This window comes from Pezoporus flaviventris, unplaced genomic scaffold (genome assembly GCF_033815535.1).
Source record: "Pezoporus flaviventris isolate CSIRO_AGI_PZ_B2104156 unplaced genomic scaffold, CSIRO_AGI_Pfla_v1 ptg000031l, whole genome shotgun sequence".
NCBI lineage: Eukaryota > Metazoa > Chordata > Aves > Psittaciformes > Psittacidae > Pezoporus > Pezoporus flaviventris.
The window spans coordinates 3270484-3288548 of NW_026892579.1; the positions used below are offsets into that span (position 1 = coordinate 3270484).

Below are 18065 nucleotides of genomic sequence, written 5' to 3' on the forward strand. Positions count from 1 at the left end.
CAAGGGCTTGAACTTCCTATTTCATCCTAAGTTTTCTGGCTGTATGCTTTTATATGATTCAAACATCTTGAAATATGTATTTAAAACCTATATGAACAATATTTAAGAAAACAGAATAACTCATAAAGTTTAAAAAAATAAAGTGCAGCGTTTTTCTGCCATCTCCAAAAGAGCTGTACTAATGCAAATCTTAATCTTTGCATGATAAATTCATAGGAATTTTGGATAAAAGTATTAATTTGATGAATTATTAACATTGCTGAAGAAAAGTGTCTGTTGCATTAGATCAACAGAGAAAACATGAAGAAAGTAACTTAAAGTCAAGAAAACAGGCAATTGACTTACAAACTCAACAGCATGCAAAAACGGTAATCCTGACCCACACCACAGTAATCCTGACCCACCTGCTGTGTGCAGTTTCAAAGCAATAAAATGCATTGGTGCAAGCCTTAAATACTAAAATGAATGAACAATTGACATTATATATCTTTGAATTACTGGAAATAGCATGTGGTAGAATTCTCTTTCATACTCACTGTTGCTTCAAATTGTCATAATACTGTTTATGAGCAGCAAGATTCCTAAGGTAAGAAAAATGTATTAAAAGTTTGAACTGAGATAATTTATAGTTCTTTGTTGTAAAGAAGCCTTCTGAGTTGTAATTATTCCCAAAACAAACATTATTAATCCTGGAAATTTAGAACTAGGATGATAGTTTTGAAGTTTCAAATTCATTAAGGTATAGAAATATGTAATTGACTTGCAAGACAGTTTTATCTCCAGCTACAGTGACATCTTGAGGTGGGAAATGAAATACCTGGATTTTGTTAAAACAGCAGTAGTCAATGAAATTCATTCATCATAATTAGAGTTATTGTAAAAGGAGAGGTAAAATGTCTAAGTGCTAGGGGAAGTAGAACTGCAGTTCTGCATTGCATTTTGAGGCTTGTAATTTGTTATCCTTGCTCCTTTAGCAGAGTTAGCCTTTTTGTGGCGCATGAGCAACTTAGAGGTGCAGATTTTTTTTACTGAGAAGCCTCCATCCATGCTCTGTAGAGTTCTCTGTTAATATTTTTATTACCTGTCAGCATAATCCACCGAGATTAGCCACCATCTATTAAAAATAAGCTCGTTAATTAGGTTTTTTTACTCATTTGATCAGTGAGTTTACTTCAGTTCTATATCCTTTATGTTTCTCTCTACGCAATCCAGTTCAAGGTCCTAAACAATTCAAAGGGCAAATGAAGGACTTGCCAATCACAAAATCAAGTCGGGGACTGAGGAAGGGGGTGATGAAGACAGCATTTAAACTGTGTGAAAACCTTAAAGGACTGGAGAACTAAAGGAAGGAAAATGAGTATTTATTAGGAGAGACCAGTTCTGCTTAATTTTGCAAGGGTAAGGAACAGCAGTGCAATTAATGCACAGGCTTAGGAGCAGGCTGATAAACAGAGAATACAAAACAAATTGAACATACTGCTTTAAGAAAGGGGGCACAAGGGGGAGGAAATTAGGTTGGGAAAAACCAAAGAGTTTCTCTTGTACTGTCGATAACAGAGACTACACACGTGCAATTTGCAGTCCTGTAATATAGACAATTCCTAATGTCTCATTCACTGCAGTTCTTTCAATGTGACAGATAGGCAAGGGCACAATTTTAATATATGAACTCATGAGAACGATGCCAGAAGTAAGACAAGATGCACTTGAGTCACAATTCAAACCATAACAGGGACTGCTTGTGTTTCTAGTCTAGTGTTTCTTTTTATTGTTTACTTTGAAAATATTTTATTATATTAATGCATTATACAAACATACATTCCAGAAGTAGTGCTTTATTTGGAAGTAAATTCTGAAACAAATAATTATAGTTAGGCTGGACTTATGGTGAAAAAGAAGGTTTTACTATGCCTTATTGCTGCCAATACTATTAGCAATACAGTTCAAAATTTCAGTGTTGGGGAGGTTTTTTATATGTTCTACTCATGCAGGTTATACTTTTTTTTTCTTTTTTTTTTTTTACATCAAATACATTTCATTCTTTCTAAATATGCTGATTTTTTATAACTTTCTTTATGTTGTGTGCCAGAAACAATTGTAACACATCTAAAAAATTCACGATTTGATGCCATGCTGGAATTATTCCAGATTTCATGCAACTTTGATCCTACAGATTTGTTAGCAAGTGTCCTGGGTTCAGCAGTAGCAGTCATTTTTCTCCTTCTTAGTAGCTGGTGCAGCGCTGTGGTTTTGACTCTTACCCTGGGAACAGTGCTGATAACACCGATGTTTTTAGTTGTTGCTCAGCAACATTTACTCTGACCAAGGACTTTCTGAGTCTCATGCTCTGCCAGGGAGGAGGGGAAGCCATGAGGAAGCAGAGACAGGACACCTGACCCAAACTAGCCAAAGGGGTATTCCATACCACAGCACGTCATGCCCACTATATAAACTGGGGACAGTTACCCGGCAGGGCTAGATCACTGCTCGGGTGGGTATCGGTCGGCGGGTGGTGAGCGGTTGTATTCTCTTCCCTTGTTATTTCCCTTATCATTATTATTATTGGTGGTAGCAGCAGTGGTTTGCATTATACCTTAGTTACTGGGCTGTTCTTATCTCAACCCATGGGAGTTACATTCTTTTGATTCTCCTCCCCATACCTCCCAGAGTGGGGGGGAGGAAGAGAGGGGGAGTGAGAGAGCGAGCTGTGTCGCTGTGAGTAACCAGCTGGGCTTAAACCACAACAGCAAGCCTTGGGAAAATGTTGTTCCAGGGCAAGTGGCTAATCTCTAGTCTCAGAGGGTATATAAGTAGCAATGAGTGAAGGGAAACCTGTATTTAATGAGAACAGTTTGTCTAGCTCAGACCAAAAAAGGCCCATGAAGAAACTTCTCAGATTTAGTTGAAGCTTTTGCCAGTTCCTCTGTAAGCTCCAGGGCAGTGGTTTTGTGCGCTCTGCTGGTACAATACCCAGTACCACAAAAAGAGCTGCCAGCCTTCTGGAAGAGATGCTCCTTTGCCCTTCATGCTTTACAAAAGCTGTTTGATTAAGGTCAGTGTGCTTAAATCATGTAACTTCTGCAAAATATGACTTGATAAGCACATAACTTCAAATGAAGTTTAGGCTTTACCAAGTTACAATGTTTGTTTTCCTGTCTTCCAGAGTAACTTGAGTTTATTGAGTGCTGATGGATTTGCAAGTTCAGCACACTTGGGCTGACAGATTCTGAAGGTTATTTGTACATATCAAAGCTTATTTGGATTTCGTGGCTAGGTAGAAATTATTAGTTACCTAGCATGCCGTTAATAAAGGCATATGCATCAGTGCAGGTATTATCTAGCACTCAGGGACCCATGACTGTACAAAGTATGGCAAGGCAGTTTGACAGTCTGTAATATATCAAATAACTACCTAATAAAAATAGCTTTAAGTGAGGTGCTTACATAATAAAAATAACTTTTAATAGGCATATGTACTAGTTCTTAATAGGACCCATTTATAAAACCAAGATGATTTGCTTTACTAAACATGAATAATTAATTTGGAAATATATTTTTATTTTGTGACATTCTTAGCATCCATTAACATCAATTTGTTGGTTTCTGAATATCAGTTTGTCAAAATAATTTTAAAATTTCCCAAGTGAAAGTCATCTTTTTTCAGCCTGAGCTTTACTTTTGAGCCAAAAGAGAGGAAAAAAACAAACAACTCTGAAAGATTAACTGGTAGTACAAAATCAATTTTCATACTATAAGAATCATCTCTGGTCTAGTTACTATGGTTCTGAAGGTGTATGATTACTCTTATTTCTGCAAGGGACAGTAATATTTCATTCTGTCTTTCATTAATTCTTTACTGAAAGATCACAATAAAGGCAAATTTAGTCATTAATCTATTTTTATATTTGTTTATTTTTAAAATAAATTCTGACTCAACAGCTAAGTGACCAGTAGAGTTATCAATTCTTGCCAGAGTTGTTGATTTGCTGAGATGGAGATACCATACTGAAAGGTTTAATGAAATGTTGTTTAATTAAATTGCTTTTCATTTCTGAACTTAGTAAGTAAAACTTTTACAGTCTTTCTGCTGATGTTTCTAGGTTAGAGAAGATTTTTCATGCTTATAAAAACTACCTTTACAGATGTTCAAATGGGAAGAAATAACTACAATCAATACCTTCTCTTTATAGTACTTTTTTAAAAAATCCTGGCTTTTTTGTTAATAGTTCTCTGTACTGATATATTATTGATGTTTTTTCTCTTATATAATGCATGTTGAGGACTGTTTCTGGATCTTAGGATTTCAATAGAACAAACCAGAGCACTGCTGGATAACCGAACCTATAGTAGCATTGTTTGTCTCCTCTCCATTACCCTTTAAAGAGTAATAGCTTACTTTCTGTGTGGGCTTCTAATTAATGTGCTCTTCTGCATCTCTCGTTTTTTAAATTATGTTTCTACCACAAGGGAAGGTTGTTTTCCTGAGTTTTGCAATCAGTGACCATACATTGCTAATGTCACCAACTTCTTTTTCTCTCTAGGAGACTTGTATATTTTTTTTTCTGCTTAGGTTTCTTCCAGAAATCTCAGGAAGACACTACACTTGATTGTTAACTACAGAGGAAATCAGTCTGGGAGGGGAAACTCATTGGAATACCATATAGACACAGAGGCCTAACATCATTTAGTGCACCCACTGAGTCAGGCATTTTGAATATGAGTTACATCTGCATATAACTGACATGAAATTATATCATTAACCACATCCTTTAAGCCGGAATTAAAATGAAAAGTATGAAAGCTGAAAGGATCACTAATCACCATTAAAGTGAAATTACTTGAAACTGCTCAAAGAGAGAGAAAGAAAATAATTTTAAAATGTAATTGTATTTTTTATGTCTTTCCAATGTTTTTTAAAATGTACTGCCTAAATTGATCAAAATTGTAGCAAAATTAATCATCATTACTGATGTATACTAATTTGTGTTGGTTTGGCTGCACTTTGAGGTGATGCTACCTCCTATTACCCATTTTATTTTATAAGCAAAGGCAATAATGAAGAGAAAACAACCAGTATACAAGACAAATTTGTCCTTCATACTTTACCAAATGGTACCTTGGCTTGAAACCATGTACTTTTGCAGGCCATAGAGACCCACCTCATTCGAAAATCAAGCGGAGGGCTGACATACATCGCTGAGTGGAAGGGTGGACTGCTTGAACACAAGATGGGGCATCTCACTTGTTTTGCTGGAGGCATGTTTGCTCTAGGAGCAGATGGAGCACCCAATGACAGGACAGGCCATCACATTGAGCTTGGTGCTGAAATTGCAAGGACTTGCCATGAATCCTATGATCGTACAAGTAAGTGCTGCGTGGCAGAGTTTAGTTTCACGGCTTGACTTTGTGAAGGCAGCCACCAGTATTTTTGCATAATGCTGAATGAAAATTGTATGATGGTAAGAATTCTTCATCCTTTCTGAGCAAATGCCTCTTTGCTCTAAGCAACTTTAAGAATGCTGCTGTGTTTTATAAGTAGTTGCCGTGCACCTAAATCATAGCTACTCACTCTGATAATTAATGTAATAGCCTTTTTTCGCACTTGCCAATTTCTGTATAGACAAATACAACTAAGAGAGGCACACTGTTCATTAATGCATCAATGTAGCTTCTAAACATTTCATGCACAAAAAATTATTATGTTCTCAGTTCTGCTGGTGCTATGCTGCAGACAACAGAATTGCACAAAAAGTGGATTTCTGTGTGGGAAGTTTCTTTGGATTCTTCATCCCCTTACAGAAAAAAACCCTAGCAGCTTTTCAGGTCCCAGAGTGCATTTTCCAGTTTGATATAGAAAAGTAAATATCCTTGTCTTTTAAGCAAAATTTCCATTACTAGTTATATTAAGTCTTCCAGAATACAAATGTTAGCATCATTGTTCAAACTGGAACTGCTGTTCAGAGCATTGATGAAGACCAGCTCTCTCCTACTCTGAATTATTTATAAAATATTAAAACCAGGAGGTACTGCAGTATGTTTCAGAAATTACATACCCTTTGGGTAACCTGGCCTTGTGCCCCATGAAATGATAGTTGATTTGGTAGGTTACATAATTCAAAGCCTTTTAAAATGCCTTTATTCTACCATGTGTCTTTATATTGGCTAGACATGAAACTGGGACCAGAAGCCTTCAGATTTGATGGTGGTGTTGAGGCCATTGCTACAAGACAAAATGAAAAATACTACATCCTCCGACCAGAAGTCATAGAGACCTACATGTACATGTGGCGGCTCACTCATGACCCAAAGTACAGGCAGTGGGGATGGGAAGCTGTAGAGGTAATGTTCTGTCAGGCTTTTTTCTTACTGAATGATATCTGAATGTTGTTTAGTACTTGAAGCATAAATATATATTTTAAATCAGTAATATTAACTCTAATTTCCAGAGATGCATTTACTCAATAGATGAACTAAGATCATTTTGACAAAACCAAATACTGCTGGTACTGTATATTAGAGAAATAGATTGTGATTTCTCCTTCTTCAACACATTTCAGATCAAGGTCATATTTGGATGTGCTGCTCAAGATGTGGAATATTGCTGCACGTGAAGGGAAAGTGCAAGCCTGTCAGATTTGAGCCTTGGACATGGAAATAAGTTATATGAAGTGCATTTCCAATAGTAATTGTGTGAAGGTGATTTTAATTAAAGTGATGAAGGCCAAGAGGAATTACTAGATAGTATCAAACATTTAAAAAAAGGGTCACTTTCAAAAAGCACAGGTCATCTGGGCTGAACTCCATCAATGATAACAGTCTCTTCTAGATGTAAATTTCTGTGTCCCACTAGCATTTGAGCTTCAACCAGCTCATGTTACTGGATTATGACTCCATGTACCTGGCTGCAGCATGACATCCACCAGTTACCTGGCTCTGTCAACAGCATCCAAGAACTGTAATTGTGTTCAGTATTAACTGTGTGAGATACTGAACTTATCTCAAATGTTGTGCAAGTGTTGAGAGTTTGGTAATTAGGTATTCCTGAAGAATGAACTTTATGGTAAAATATACTTCCCATAAAGAATAGTTGCTAGCATTAACTATACTTCTATTCTCTTAACTTCTCCTTGTTCAAATATTCCCAGCAATGCTCTAGCTGCAGTCAATGCTGTATTCAGCTAGGTAGACTGTAGTTATTTAGGACATTTTATTTGCCTTCCTCAGGTGTTGGCTCTGTCAGCCTTGAAACAATATGCTCCTGAATTACTGATTGCAAAGCAATGTTTTTTGTTTTGTTGTTTTTGTGGGTTTTTTTGAAACCTCTAATTTGGAATGCTGTTCTCTTCCTTTCCTCTTTGCTAACACCACTCAGAAAGGACACATTTTACTACTGGAATCTTCCCAGACAGATTATAATTGGAATATTTACAGTGGCTGTTTGTGGAAGTCAGCCCACCAGGCTTCAGCAATGCCAAGTGTTATTCTCCAGGAGATGTTTTTCCTGATTCATTGCTGCTGCCCACACTGATATCATTGTTATAAACAATTGAAATGTTTTCCTTATTATTCTTTACCATGTTGGTTCAGTTTGTTTGTGTTTATTTCAAGTCTGTGTACTTATTTACCTTCCTAGAGCTCCCCATGTGCTCCTTGTTTAACATTTTTGTGGCTACTCTCGTCTGGCTCTAACACAGTGGGTTACAGTCCACGTGTGGGAGATGCTGCTGGTTCCATTCTGGACAGGCCCATCTTCTACTGCCCTAATGCGCAGTTGTTTCACGAAAACAAAGCTTACAGCCTCACAGAAGTTATAGAGTCAATTTAGATTTCAAATCTTTTTTTTCTTTTCATCTTCTCCCTTGATGTTTCTAGCCATACAGCTCCACCTGATACTGTATTTTATTTTCTTTTTTGTTCCAACACATCTTGATAGCTTACCACAAGTATTTCATAAATTCTGCTCCCTCTTGCTCCTTATTCTTGCAGTCCCTTATTTCCCTTTTTCTTGGGGAAGTCCATGACCACTGAATATGGTTGGTTTAATTACCAGTATGTGCTGCATGAAGAGGAATCTGAGAATAAAACAAGAAAAAAGGAGGAACAATCAGACCATTTGTTGTTGCCCAGAAAAGTTGTTCAAGTGTTTCATGTCCATTTTCAACTCATGATACTGTCAATAAAAACACATCAGTTTTTTTCCCAGTGCTCTTATAGCTGAAAAGGAGGCTGCTCTCTAAATCATGACTTCTAAGCTCCCCAAGTAGTCTATTAATTCTTTCTCTAACTTTGACAGACTAAAAACATGCTCTAGCCTGTCCATTTTTTTTCTGGAAACTCACTTTGCTGCTTTAATTTGAGCCCAAGATCACTTTGTATCTATTGCAGCAGTTGGAGAAAATGCAGTTATGACCAGCAGCAATATCTACTGTTACTGAGTCAGAAAGGTTTTTATCAGCTTAGACCATGAAAGTCTCCCCTTCTGCATTATAAATGTGGCACATATTTTGAATTCATAGCACTTCCTTTGTTTTTTCCCTTTATGATACTTTGAGACTGTCAGCCAGTTTGCACTCTGCTTGATGTTTCCCATTACTCCAGCATAACTGATCTTAGCCACCCTCATTTTCTGAGAGCTACTAATTTAAAATGTGTTTGATAGTTTCTTCCCCACCCACCACTATCCCACTGTCAGTATGAACATCACTGTAGTCTGAAACTGCAGATTTGGGCACAAAGGGCCAGTACTTCCAGTTAAAGGAGGGTGACAACCAGGAGCCTTTTAATCATACTTAATGTTGCACATGAATGTCCTGTTCCTTTAGTAAAGTGGAAGGTAATTTTGAGGGCTAAGATCTTCGTGTTTGTGTCAAGTAGGTAGTAGCAGATGGCTAACATGGTACAAGTTAACCTCTTATTTTACAGCATAGCAGTTTGCTCAGGTACCTATATGGCATCTCCCTACCATGAACTCATAAAGACTCTGACTACATGTTAGACCACATAAACCACAAATGCAATTTACTTTTGTTTTACCTCACCCTGTTTAGAATGCAGATACTTCCTTGAATAACAGCCATCTCCTTCAAGTGCAAGTTCTCCTTCTGCTGTGCCTTGGAAAACACAATCTTGTGTTTGACATTGAAAATCCAGACACAGATTCAGCATTTTGAATTCACTGCAGGTTGAAGTAGACAAGAGGGAAGAAGCATCAGCCAGGGGAAATTACTTGTTTAAACTTAAGTATATTTGTCACTTAGTAAAAGTGTCCAGGAAAATTAAAGAACCTGAAGACACATAAGGAAAGACAAATAGGCCTGTTATAAAATAAAGAATCTCTCCTGGAGAAAACTCCCTTTTAAATATACAATAGGCAGCTTACTCTCCAGTGAAAACTATGGAGAGCCTGACATGCAAGCTAAATATATGCAGATAGCTACAGGGACTCCAGCAAAAACAAGGACATTTAGGATATCTACTCAAAGCAAAAGACAGATCTTGAGCAGCCTTTAGAGCAGGTGGAGGTGACGGATACCTGAGAAATTATTAGTGACTTTTTAGTCTCATCTCTTATCAGAAAATGCTTGCAGGAGGTAAGGAAAAGACCGGTCTTTATAATGGTATTGAATTCTATCACAATAATTTTTAAGCACTAAAGTGTGACCAAGAAAGGTATGTGAAGGCTGATAGACCAGCCTGTGAGAGAGAGGCTATCATTATCGCTATTAAAAAGGGCAAAAATAAAATAAGTGAAAATCCGTATATCTTTACATCCTTACATGCGCATATCTTTCCTTCTGAAAACTGGTTTGTGTTCACTTCTTTCAGTCAGTTTTCATTTTGCTTCTCTTCCTCAATGTAAAATTAGACGTGTGTCTTGTCTTTAAGAGTTTTCCATCTAGACTTTTGTCTAGTTTTCATCTCTTTATCAAAACATTTGTGACAACTTTTCGATTTTTTTTTTTACCTAGCATTACTGTCAAATGAAAACTGTCAGATGAATCTTTTTGTTAATCCTACTGTTTGTTTTTTGGTTTGAGTTTGAGGTGGTTTTTTTTCCTTTTCAGGCACTGGAAAAACACTGCAGAGTAGATGGTGGCTATTCTGGAATTAGAGATGTTTATAACAATCATGAAAGCCATGATGATGTGCAGCAAAGTTTCTTCCTTTCAGAAACACTCAAGTAAGTTAAGAAAGTCGACTTTCCATTAATATGAAGTAGTTCTATGTATCATTGTTACAGATCAGTATTTAACATTAGTACCCTTGACATTCACTTAACAAAATTTAACTGAAATAATAGTTTTTCTTAGGTGATAGGAAGCCAAATAGGCCTTTTGTTTTTCTTTTCTTTTTCTGCCTTCTATGTAAATAAACTAAATTCTATGGCTTCTGGGAATTATCCTTACTTCTGATAAAAGTACTTGATAGTCTTTGTGGAGAAATTACATCTCCTAACTTTGATAAGATCTAATTATATATGCCAACTCTAGTGAAACAAATTGAACTAGACCAAGGACTTAGCCAGCTCGTATGGCATACTTTTCATTTTAAAGGTACAGAAAAAGAAAAAAGAAGTCAACTTGCATGGTAAGCTTGCAGGGCCTGTTAAGAGAGTTAAATAAAAGCTTTAATTATCTATCATCTCTGAAGTTTTTGATGAAACAAAGGAAGTTTTGTCTTGGTCTCTTCACTTTTTTTAGCAAAGACCAGAAAGCAGGAAAGAAGCAATCATGCTATTTCAACAGAAAGTGTAACATTCAAGTACATGAAATACCATATATATATTTAAAATACATTTATATACATAGTGGCATGGTTTTAGAGATAGTGCATGCCCTCAACTATACCTTTTAAATTGGCCTATCAGAATTAGACCAAGAAAAGCCTTCTGGGAAGGATGGTGATTGAGGAAGAAATAAAATTTCACTTGCTAAGCAGACCTTCAACCCTAAGCAGACTGCAGTAATCACACTACAGTAGCTACTACCTTGTATCGTGACAATAAATACAATTTTGGATTCGTGTATTGGTTACTGCTGGGTTCTGTAGAGTCTGTCTTAGTAAATCGATGGCCAAGCTACTGGCCTACTGCTAGTTTACGTGTTTAAAAATCCTAACCCAGAAGTTGTTCTGAGATATAAGACAAGATTGGACTTCAATATTTTCATTACTACACCTTGATATATGTGGACGTTCAGGAGGAAAAAATTTACTGTGGTTGTATATTATCAAAACAATATGTAATAAAATTACTGAAGATAAAATGGAAGTGCAGTGAATGGATATTTAACCTTGATAGTCTAAACTTATTTGTCCTTTATCAGGATAGAGGCATTCTTTTGTTTTCTCAAGTTGTTATTGCCCTAAATCCAATCTGAGTCTCAAAGCTTTGTACTAATCATTGTTGATGCTGAGATTTACTAGTGGTTTGTGTTTGGTCAGCTGTTCCATTGATACATTCACATAGGGAAATCAGGTATTTGTTTTCCTGAAGACTACTGTAGTTCTACTACCCTGATGTGGTCACATTTCCTGCTTTTTTTCTTGCCAGGTACTTGTATTTGCTATTTTCTGAAGATGAACTTCTTCCATTCGAACACTGGGTCTTCAACACAGAGGCTCATCCTCTCCCTGTTCTTCACAAAGATGATGGGAATAAAGAAGATGACCAGAAATAGATGAAGATTAAGTTATATTTTGTTTCATTCCTTGTGTTTCTTTTCAGGACTTGGGCACATGATTTGGTTTTAAATTCTTGAGTTAATTTTTTTAATCAAGTGTTTTGCAGTCTATTTTCTTTAACAGTAAATGTTTATGAATGGACCCAAACTAATTATGATATAACCCGAGTCCTCTAATCCAGCTGAACCACTTCTTAGAAGAGAAACAGGACATCTCTCCAGATTGTGTTAGGCTGCACCGCCATCTTGGCCAAAAGGAGCAGAGGGTCTGCATGTTACTCCTTATCCGTTATGCTTTTAATTTGACTGCAAAATTCTTTTCTCCTCTGTGAGGAGATGTCTGCTTTAAGCTGTAATATTTTGCCATGTTGCAAAAAGCCATATTGAATTAAGTATAAAGAGCTTTTTTTCTTTTTTTTTGTTCTATGTTAATTTGTTTTGTGTGTCATCCAAGACAAATCTTGTGACTGTGACAGCCTCTTCTTATGCGGGTCTATTATTACTTGGTAAACTATTTGATGTATTTCATTGTCAATGAGGTCTACACAGGAATATTTTTCATCTCATGCAGACACGACTTTGAAACTGTAGTATAAGTTGAAGTTAGACTAAAGCAGTTTCTATGAATTTAGCACATTAGTTAACAGACCTTAGTTTTTCAGGTTTTGAGTAGAATATCTTAATAGAATAAATTGTTTCCTCCCTTTTCTAAGTGGTGTTATTCTCATGTTTTCAGTCAGAGTACTATAGAGTAAACTGAGGTAGTAATTTCTTATTAAGGAAGGGAGTCATACCTTCTTTATGTATTTAGTCCAGTAGCTTTCATATGGTTGTATGATAAGGAGACAAAAAAAAGTACTCAATGGCATTTTCTGGTAAGCTGAGAATTAATTATACTGGAGACAATTTTTTGGGACTTCCGCAAACATTCAAGTAGGTTCTGACTTGAAAACAGACTTGATAGTTTATTGTCACAAAACAATTTAATGTATCAACATTAGAGCTAGATGTTCAGATGCCTTTTAAGAAAATTTATCTTCTTAAAAGATAATCATTCAGAGAGGAAATTATCCAGCATAGAACTAAAACTTTCTGAAAGCACTGAGTATGTCTTATGTAAGTGAAAGAAATACAGTGTCCTTAAAAGTATTTCCTAGATTATAGGCCTAGATTACTAAGAAAGGTAACAGCTTTGCCAAAAAAGTTTTAATGTGCGATATCACCAAAGGGAAAAAGAAATGGGACGTGATCAATCCCTGTTTCTATTTAAATGCAGTTTGGAGCGGTTTACATGATTATTAAGTCTACCTATGTTTTCATTTAGTGACAGGATGACTTATTAATTTTGAGTAACACCTGGCTTCCCATTCTGAGAAAGCACGTAATTCATCAATTGGATTGCAACAAAACAGATACGGTTCCGAACAGTAATCTTGAAAAGGTATTTAGTAAGATAGCTCAGTCCAGCATAGCTAATCACAGCTGAGGAGTCACATTTGTTTAGGCATTATGAAGTACATTTTTTCTGCACTGATAGAGGTCTGTGATGTAAGTTTTCTTACTTAGGTAGAAGCCAAGAGCAAAGATAACTAGTTAAATTTTTATATATAGCAGCTGGAAGCTGACCCATAAATTTTACTCTCTGGATTCTGTAAAGACAGCACTGCCTCTCTGCTTCCCCTGCAGACAGAGAACACGGTATGTGCCACATGAGCTGCCAAAGACATTTATGTAGGGGGCAAGGCAAGAGGATCTTCAGTGATGCCGATCCTTCCTTCACAGGCTTGGCAGAGCTGAGCATTTGTACACGGAAGTTAATAAGGGTACCCTGCTGAGCCTGGGCCACCCAGGGCTGAGAGCATGGGCACAAAGTTCATGAACCTGCAGGTAAGGCCTGCTTACATGGAACCAGCACCTTGGCTCAGGAGTTTTTGCTTTACTGCCTTTTTTTTTTTTTTCTCTTTTCTTATTCTATTTTTTTCTTAAAGTATGATTCCCTCATGTCACAGTAATGGTTTTTCAAAAGTGAATGAGCAAGGATGAAGTCTTGGTTCTCTTCAAGAGCAGAAATCCTGCTGATTCTGATATTCCAGCAATTGTATTGTCGGAGGACTATAATATTTCATTGTATTTCTTCAGAAACAGTATTTATAAGGGAGCTCTTCCCCACCCCCCCACCACGCTCTGAGTACCACAGAAAAATTACAGCTGTTATAGGCCTCGTGTTGCTTAAATAACTACAATAGCTCAGACAAAAAAAGTCTTTAAGAAATGTTTTGTAAGTCTCTTTTTACATGGTTTTCTTAACCTCAGTGTATCCCCCAGAAGTATCTAGTGATCTTATTTACCAAGCGGAAGAGAAAAAGAGGAGAACCAGGTAGCTCTTTATGTTTCAAAAAGCAGGCTACAAACACACAGCTCTTGTATGCATCAGATCTTACATGTTTAAATATAAGCAGCATGACTGTTTGCTTGTAATACAGACGTTAAGTACGTTGGGGTTTGGTTGGATTTTTTTGTTTTGGTTTGGTTTTGGGGTTTTTTTGGTATTTTTTAGTTTGGGAGTTACAATGATTTGAAAGAGCACAAACGAGATGTGACTGGTATTGGTATTCAGGTTGTATGTACAAACTGCACTATACTGTACTTTTTGTAAACTAATGTAAGTAGACGAGAAGATTGTACAATGTGTAGATCTGCCAACTGTAAGAAAAAACCTTTACATAAGCTGAGAATATATTGATTTCTCTTTTTTTTTTTTTTTAATAACCCCAAAACACCAAAGTTAGAGCAATCATTTTGAAACAGTCCATACTTACCACTGCTTGTTAGAGTGCTGAGATAGTGTGCAGTTTATTTCCCATTCCCTTAACTAGCTACATGGAAGTGACTAGTACTGGTCCCCGTGTATTCCCAGTCCTTCATAAGGGCAAAGGAAATTGCTTTATTCTTGGGAGCATGGGGGGGTGGACACACATCTTTACATAAACTGCCTATACTTTTTACATTTCTTCATAGCATAATAATGCATTTCAGTGTTCATATGTTAAGTCCTAACAGGTAAATCGCTTTAAATGGCACCCACAATTTTTCATGGGGGAAAAAAATAATGTTTTGATTGTTTGTGAGATAAGTATTACATATGTGTTGGTTGTACACAGATTTTTGCAATTCTTAATGGCTCACTGTTTCTATGGTGACTTCATCATACATATCCATTTCTATCATGCATTTAAACAGTTTTTTGATTTGTACAGAGTCCATTTAGTCTTTTCATCTTTATATAAACAGAAATTATGGAATACATAATAGATCAAGATGCTTAATTTTTAAGAACTTATATTTGTAAAAATTTCTCTATTGTGAATAAAGTCTTTTAATATATCTGTTCAACTTGTTATAATTTTTCATAAGTGTATTGCAGAAGTAGCTACAGGAATCTGCATATATATTCTGGTTTGGCTGCTATAGTAATGAATTTTCTGTCAGCAGATTGGTTTGATAAAGATTAGTACTCTGTGTACTTGTTAAGATACTATTGTTAACTAATGTTAACTGGTGTATAGAATTGTTACCACAGAAATAAATTTCTAGAAATTTTTGTCAATAAAATTCAGCATACCAAACGTATTTTAGTAGAAAGTGAACCTACTAATGAAAAGCAGAAAGCTAGGAAGTTGGTAGTGGCAGGCAGCAAGCAGAGCGAAGGTCATTCACTCCAATTCATGTTCTGCACAGTACAAGCAGGCTTCAGCTAAATGCCATTTAGGAGCAAACACCAGAGCAGAGCTGACAAGGCTATAGCAGTGCCCAGCATTACATGATCATGTAATGAAATGCTGTCGTTCGTCCATGCTCCAGAGGGGAGAGGAACAGTTGTCATAGGAACTGTAACTATATTTTGTGTCAGAAGGATGTTAAGATTTCTAGTCTAAATATTGAAATAACAGCTCACCTCATAGGTAACCTTGTTTTCTCTGTTCGGTAGAAAGCCTCATTTAAAGATGATAGTGAAATAAATTGCTGTGATTTTACAGAACAGTCTCAGTAGCATCAATTTCTGTCAAATGACTTGCTCATTAGACCTGCTTAAGTCATTTTCGAGGGTAGCTCTTTGATCTGGCATCTCACTTTGCCAGCATAGTTGCAGGTCTGCAGCTACGTAGTGCAGTCCTTGGGGTAGCCAGCAGGCAGCCCCTCCTCTAACTACCTCCAGACCATGCCAACTGCTGCTCAACATTAACTAATGCAAACCGTACCGCAGAGTCTTATTCAGAGCATAAATACAAGCCTGCTTATAATTTCAAGCTATTCAGTCTCTTAATTAGATGCTTGATGTGGTTTGTTTTCTGCAGGGAAAAAAAGGAACTAGGACTGAGTTGACAATTAAGACAAACAGGATTTGCCCCACCACCTGCATTGCCCTATCGCAAGAGGAACTCAGCACTCACATGACAGAATCTCCTATGGAAACCGCCCTTCAGATCTGCCTTAATCCTGGGATTAGGCTGTCCTGGTTGATCTCAAATGCAAAAGGAAGGATAAAAAGCAGTCTGTCCAGCCCAGGAAATGGTTGCCGAGACCTGTCTGAACAGTGTGAGGGGAAATAAAACACATGGGTTTGCTCTTTCCCATGTTTATGTATGCATTCATACATCCACAAAGTGGTGGATGGAGCAAGTCACACAGCTGCAGAATCTAGTTAGAGCCCAGCAGGCTGTCAGCAATCAACAGCACCTCAAAAGCTAGTGGTTTGACCCTTATTCCTCAGATATCTGCTCCTCTCTCTGCACCAGCTCTCACTCACCCTGTAAGTAAAATCACCATAATCAACCTTCCCTTTAGAAGCCCCTTTCTTAAGACTTTCACATGCTTTACAAACTTTCTGTGCAGATTTTGTGGTTGATTTGTGAAAGGTTGTTTGCCTTTCACCATTCCCATATCGATGTTTTACAGACATTAAAGACCCCGTCATTATTAATAATGTATCCCTTCATTTCAACTGTACCTGGCTTTCACACAATCAGAGTAGCACAGAGCTTCTATTAGTCTTGAGCACCTCAAGTTTAAAAATAAAAACCAGCAAACAAAATGCTAATAAAATTGTCAGTGTGACTTTATTATACTGTCACATTCTGGCCATTGATTCATCTGCCAAGGAGCATCACGCTATCACAAGGGGACTTGCTGGTACTCCAGAAGCTCAGAGAGGTGTTCTGGTTGGCAAGGTCCATGACAGAAGAACTCAAAATTATTTATTTCAGCCATGGGGGATAGTTACAACATTCTGATGCTGCAAATAGCCGTCCTACAGTAATGGTAGGTTATGTGATTTTAAAAAATTCATCAGCACATATCCAAAGGAACGCACAGGTAGTGACATACTGAGGCACCATGCAATACTCTCCCAACTATTCCCAACAGACCCATGGTTGTCAGCCCAACAAAGGCCCATCTCCACACTCCCAGAGGAGCACTGGAGCACACAGGTAAGTGGCAACCTGAGTGAGGCACTTGGAAGGAAGAACATCCTGTCCAGGACCCTTTCCAGGGTTGTCCCAGGTGGGCCTCATCCCTGGTGTCCAGAAACCACCCATTAGAAGGGGTCAACAGAAACAAATCTCTAGAGCACCTTTTAGAAGGGGGGGAGAGAGGAAATGGGAAGGGACATTGCCAATGTGTATGTATGCACATAAATGTATGCACAAGACCTAGAGGATATTCAGAGGACGCATCAAAGGTGGATAAAGCAAGGCCTATAGGTCATTTCCCGAGCATAGAAAAAATAAGGAATAAAGGGCTTGCATGAGTGCTGAGTATGTCTGTGCTGATCTGTATTGCTGACCATATACATGTACACAAAGGTTCTGTATAGGTCTGTCTCTGTGTGCATGTGACTACATAGAATCATAGAAAGGTTAGGGTTGGAAAGGACCTTAAGATTCCACCTAGCTGGGCCTGGGGACAGAGCTGAGGAAACTTCACTGCTGCCAAGCTGCTAGATTCAGCTGCCCCAACATCACATGGCCCAGCAGCTACGGATAAGGACAAGGCCTTGGGAGTGCGTGCATGATAGGCAGCTGTGTCACTGGTGGACCTCAACTGGTCTGAGCTTTGTTTATTAAAATACACTGTCAAAGTTTTTCAGGTTTCTTGCACTGCTGTAAGATCTCACAGTTGTGACCCTGTTGCTCTTCCCCAACAGTTTGAATGTTATAATCTGCCTTCTATCTCTAGTCAGAGATACTACTAACCTCTACCGGCTAACTATGTGCTATCTACTAACCAGCGCATTCCCTCTTTAAAAACTTCCTATTTTGGTGCTTGTTCCTTGAGGAACCTCAATTGTGTGAAACATTCCTGTGTTTCAGTCCTACTTTTCTC

General features: G+C 37.4%; 1 protein-coding gene across 1 annotated transcript in view; it reads left to right on the top strand.

The window, feature by feature from the left end:
* MAN1A1 (mannosidase alpha class 1A member 1) overlaps window positions 1–15065 on the top strand; it is a 145983-nt gene extending 130918 nt beyond the window's left edge. The window contains exons 9-12 of the mRNA XM_061460031.1: window positions 5145–5364; window positions 6167–6339; window positions 10065–10180; window positions 11552–15065. Of these exons, the coding sequence (XP_061316015.1) occupies window positions 5145–5364; window positions 6167–6339; window positions 10065–10180; window positions 11552–11678 (636 nt within the window). The 3' untranslated portion in view covers window positions 11679–15065. The remainder of the gene's footprint in view (window positions 1–5144; window positions 5365–6166; window positions 6340–10064; window positions 10181–11551) is intronic.
* Window positions 15066–18065: the final 3000 nt, after the last annotated feature.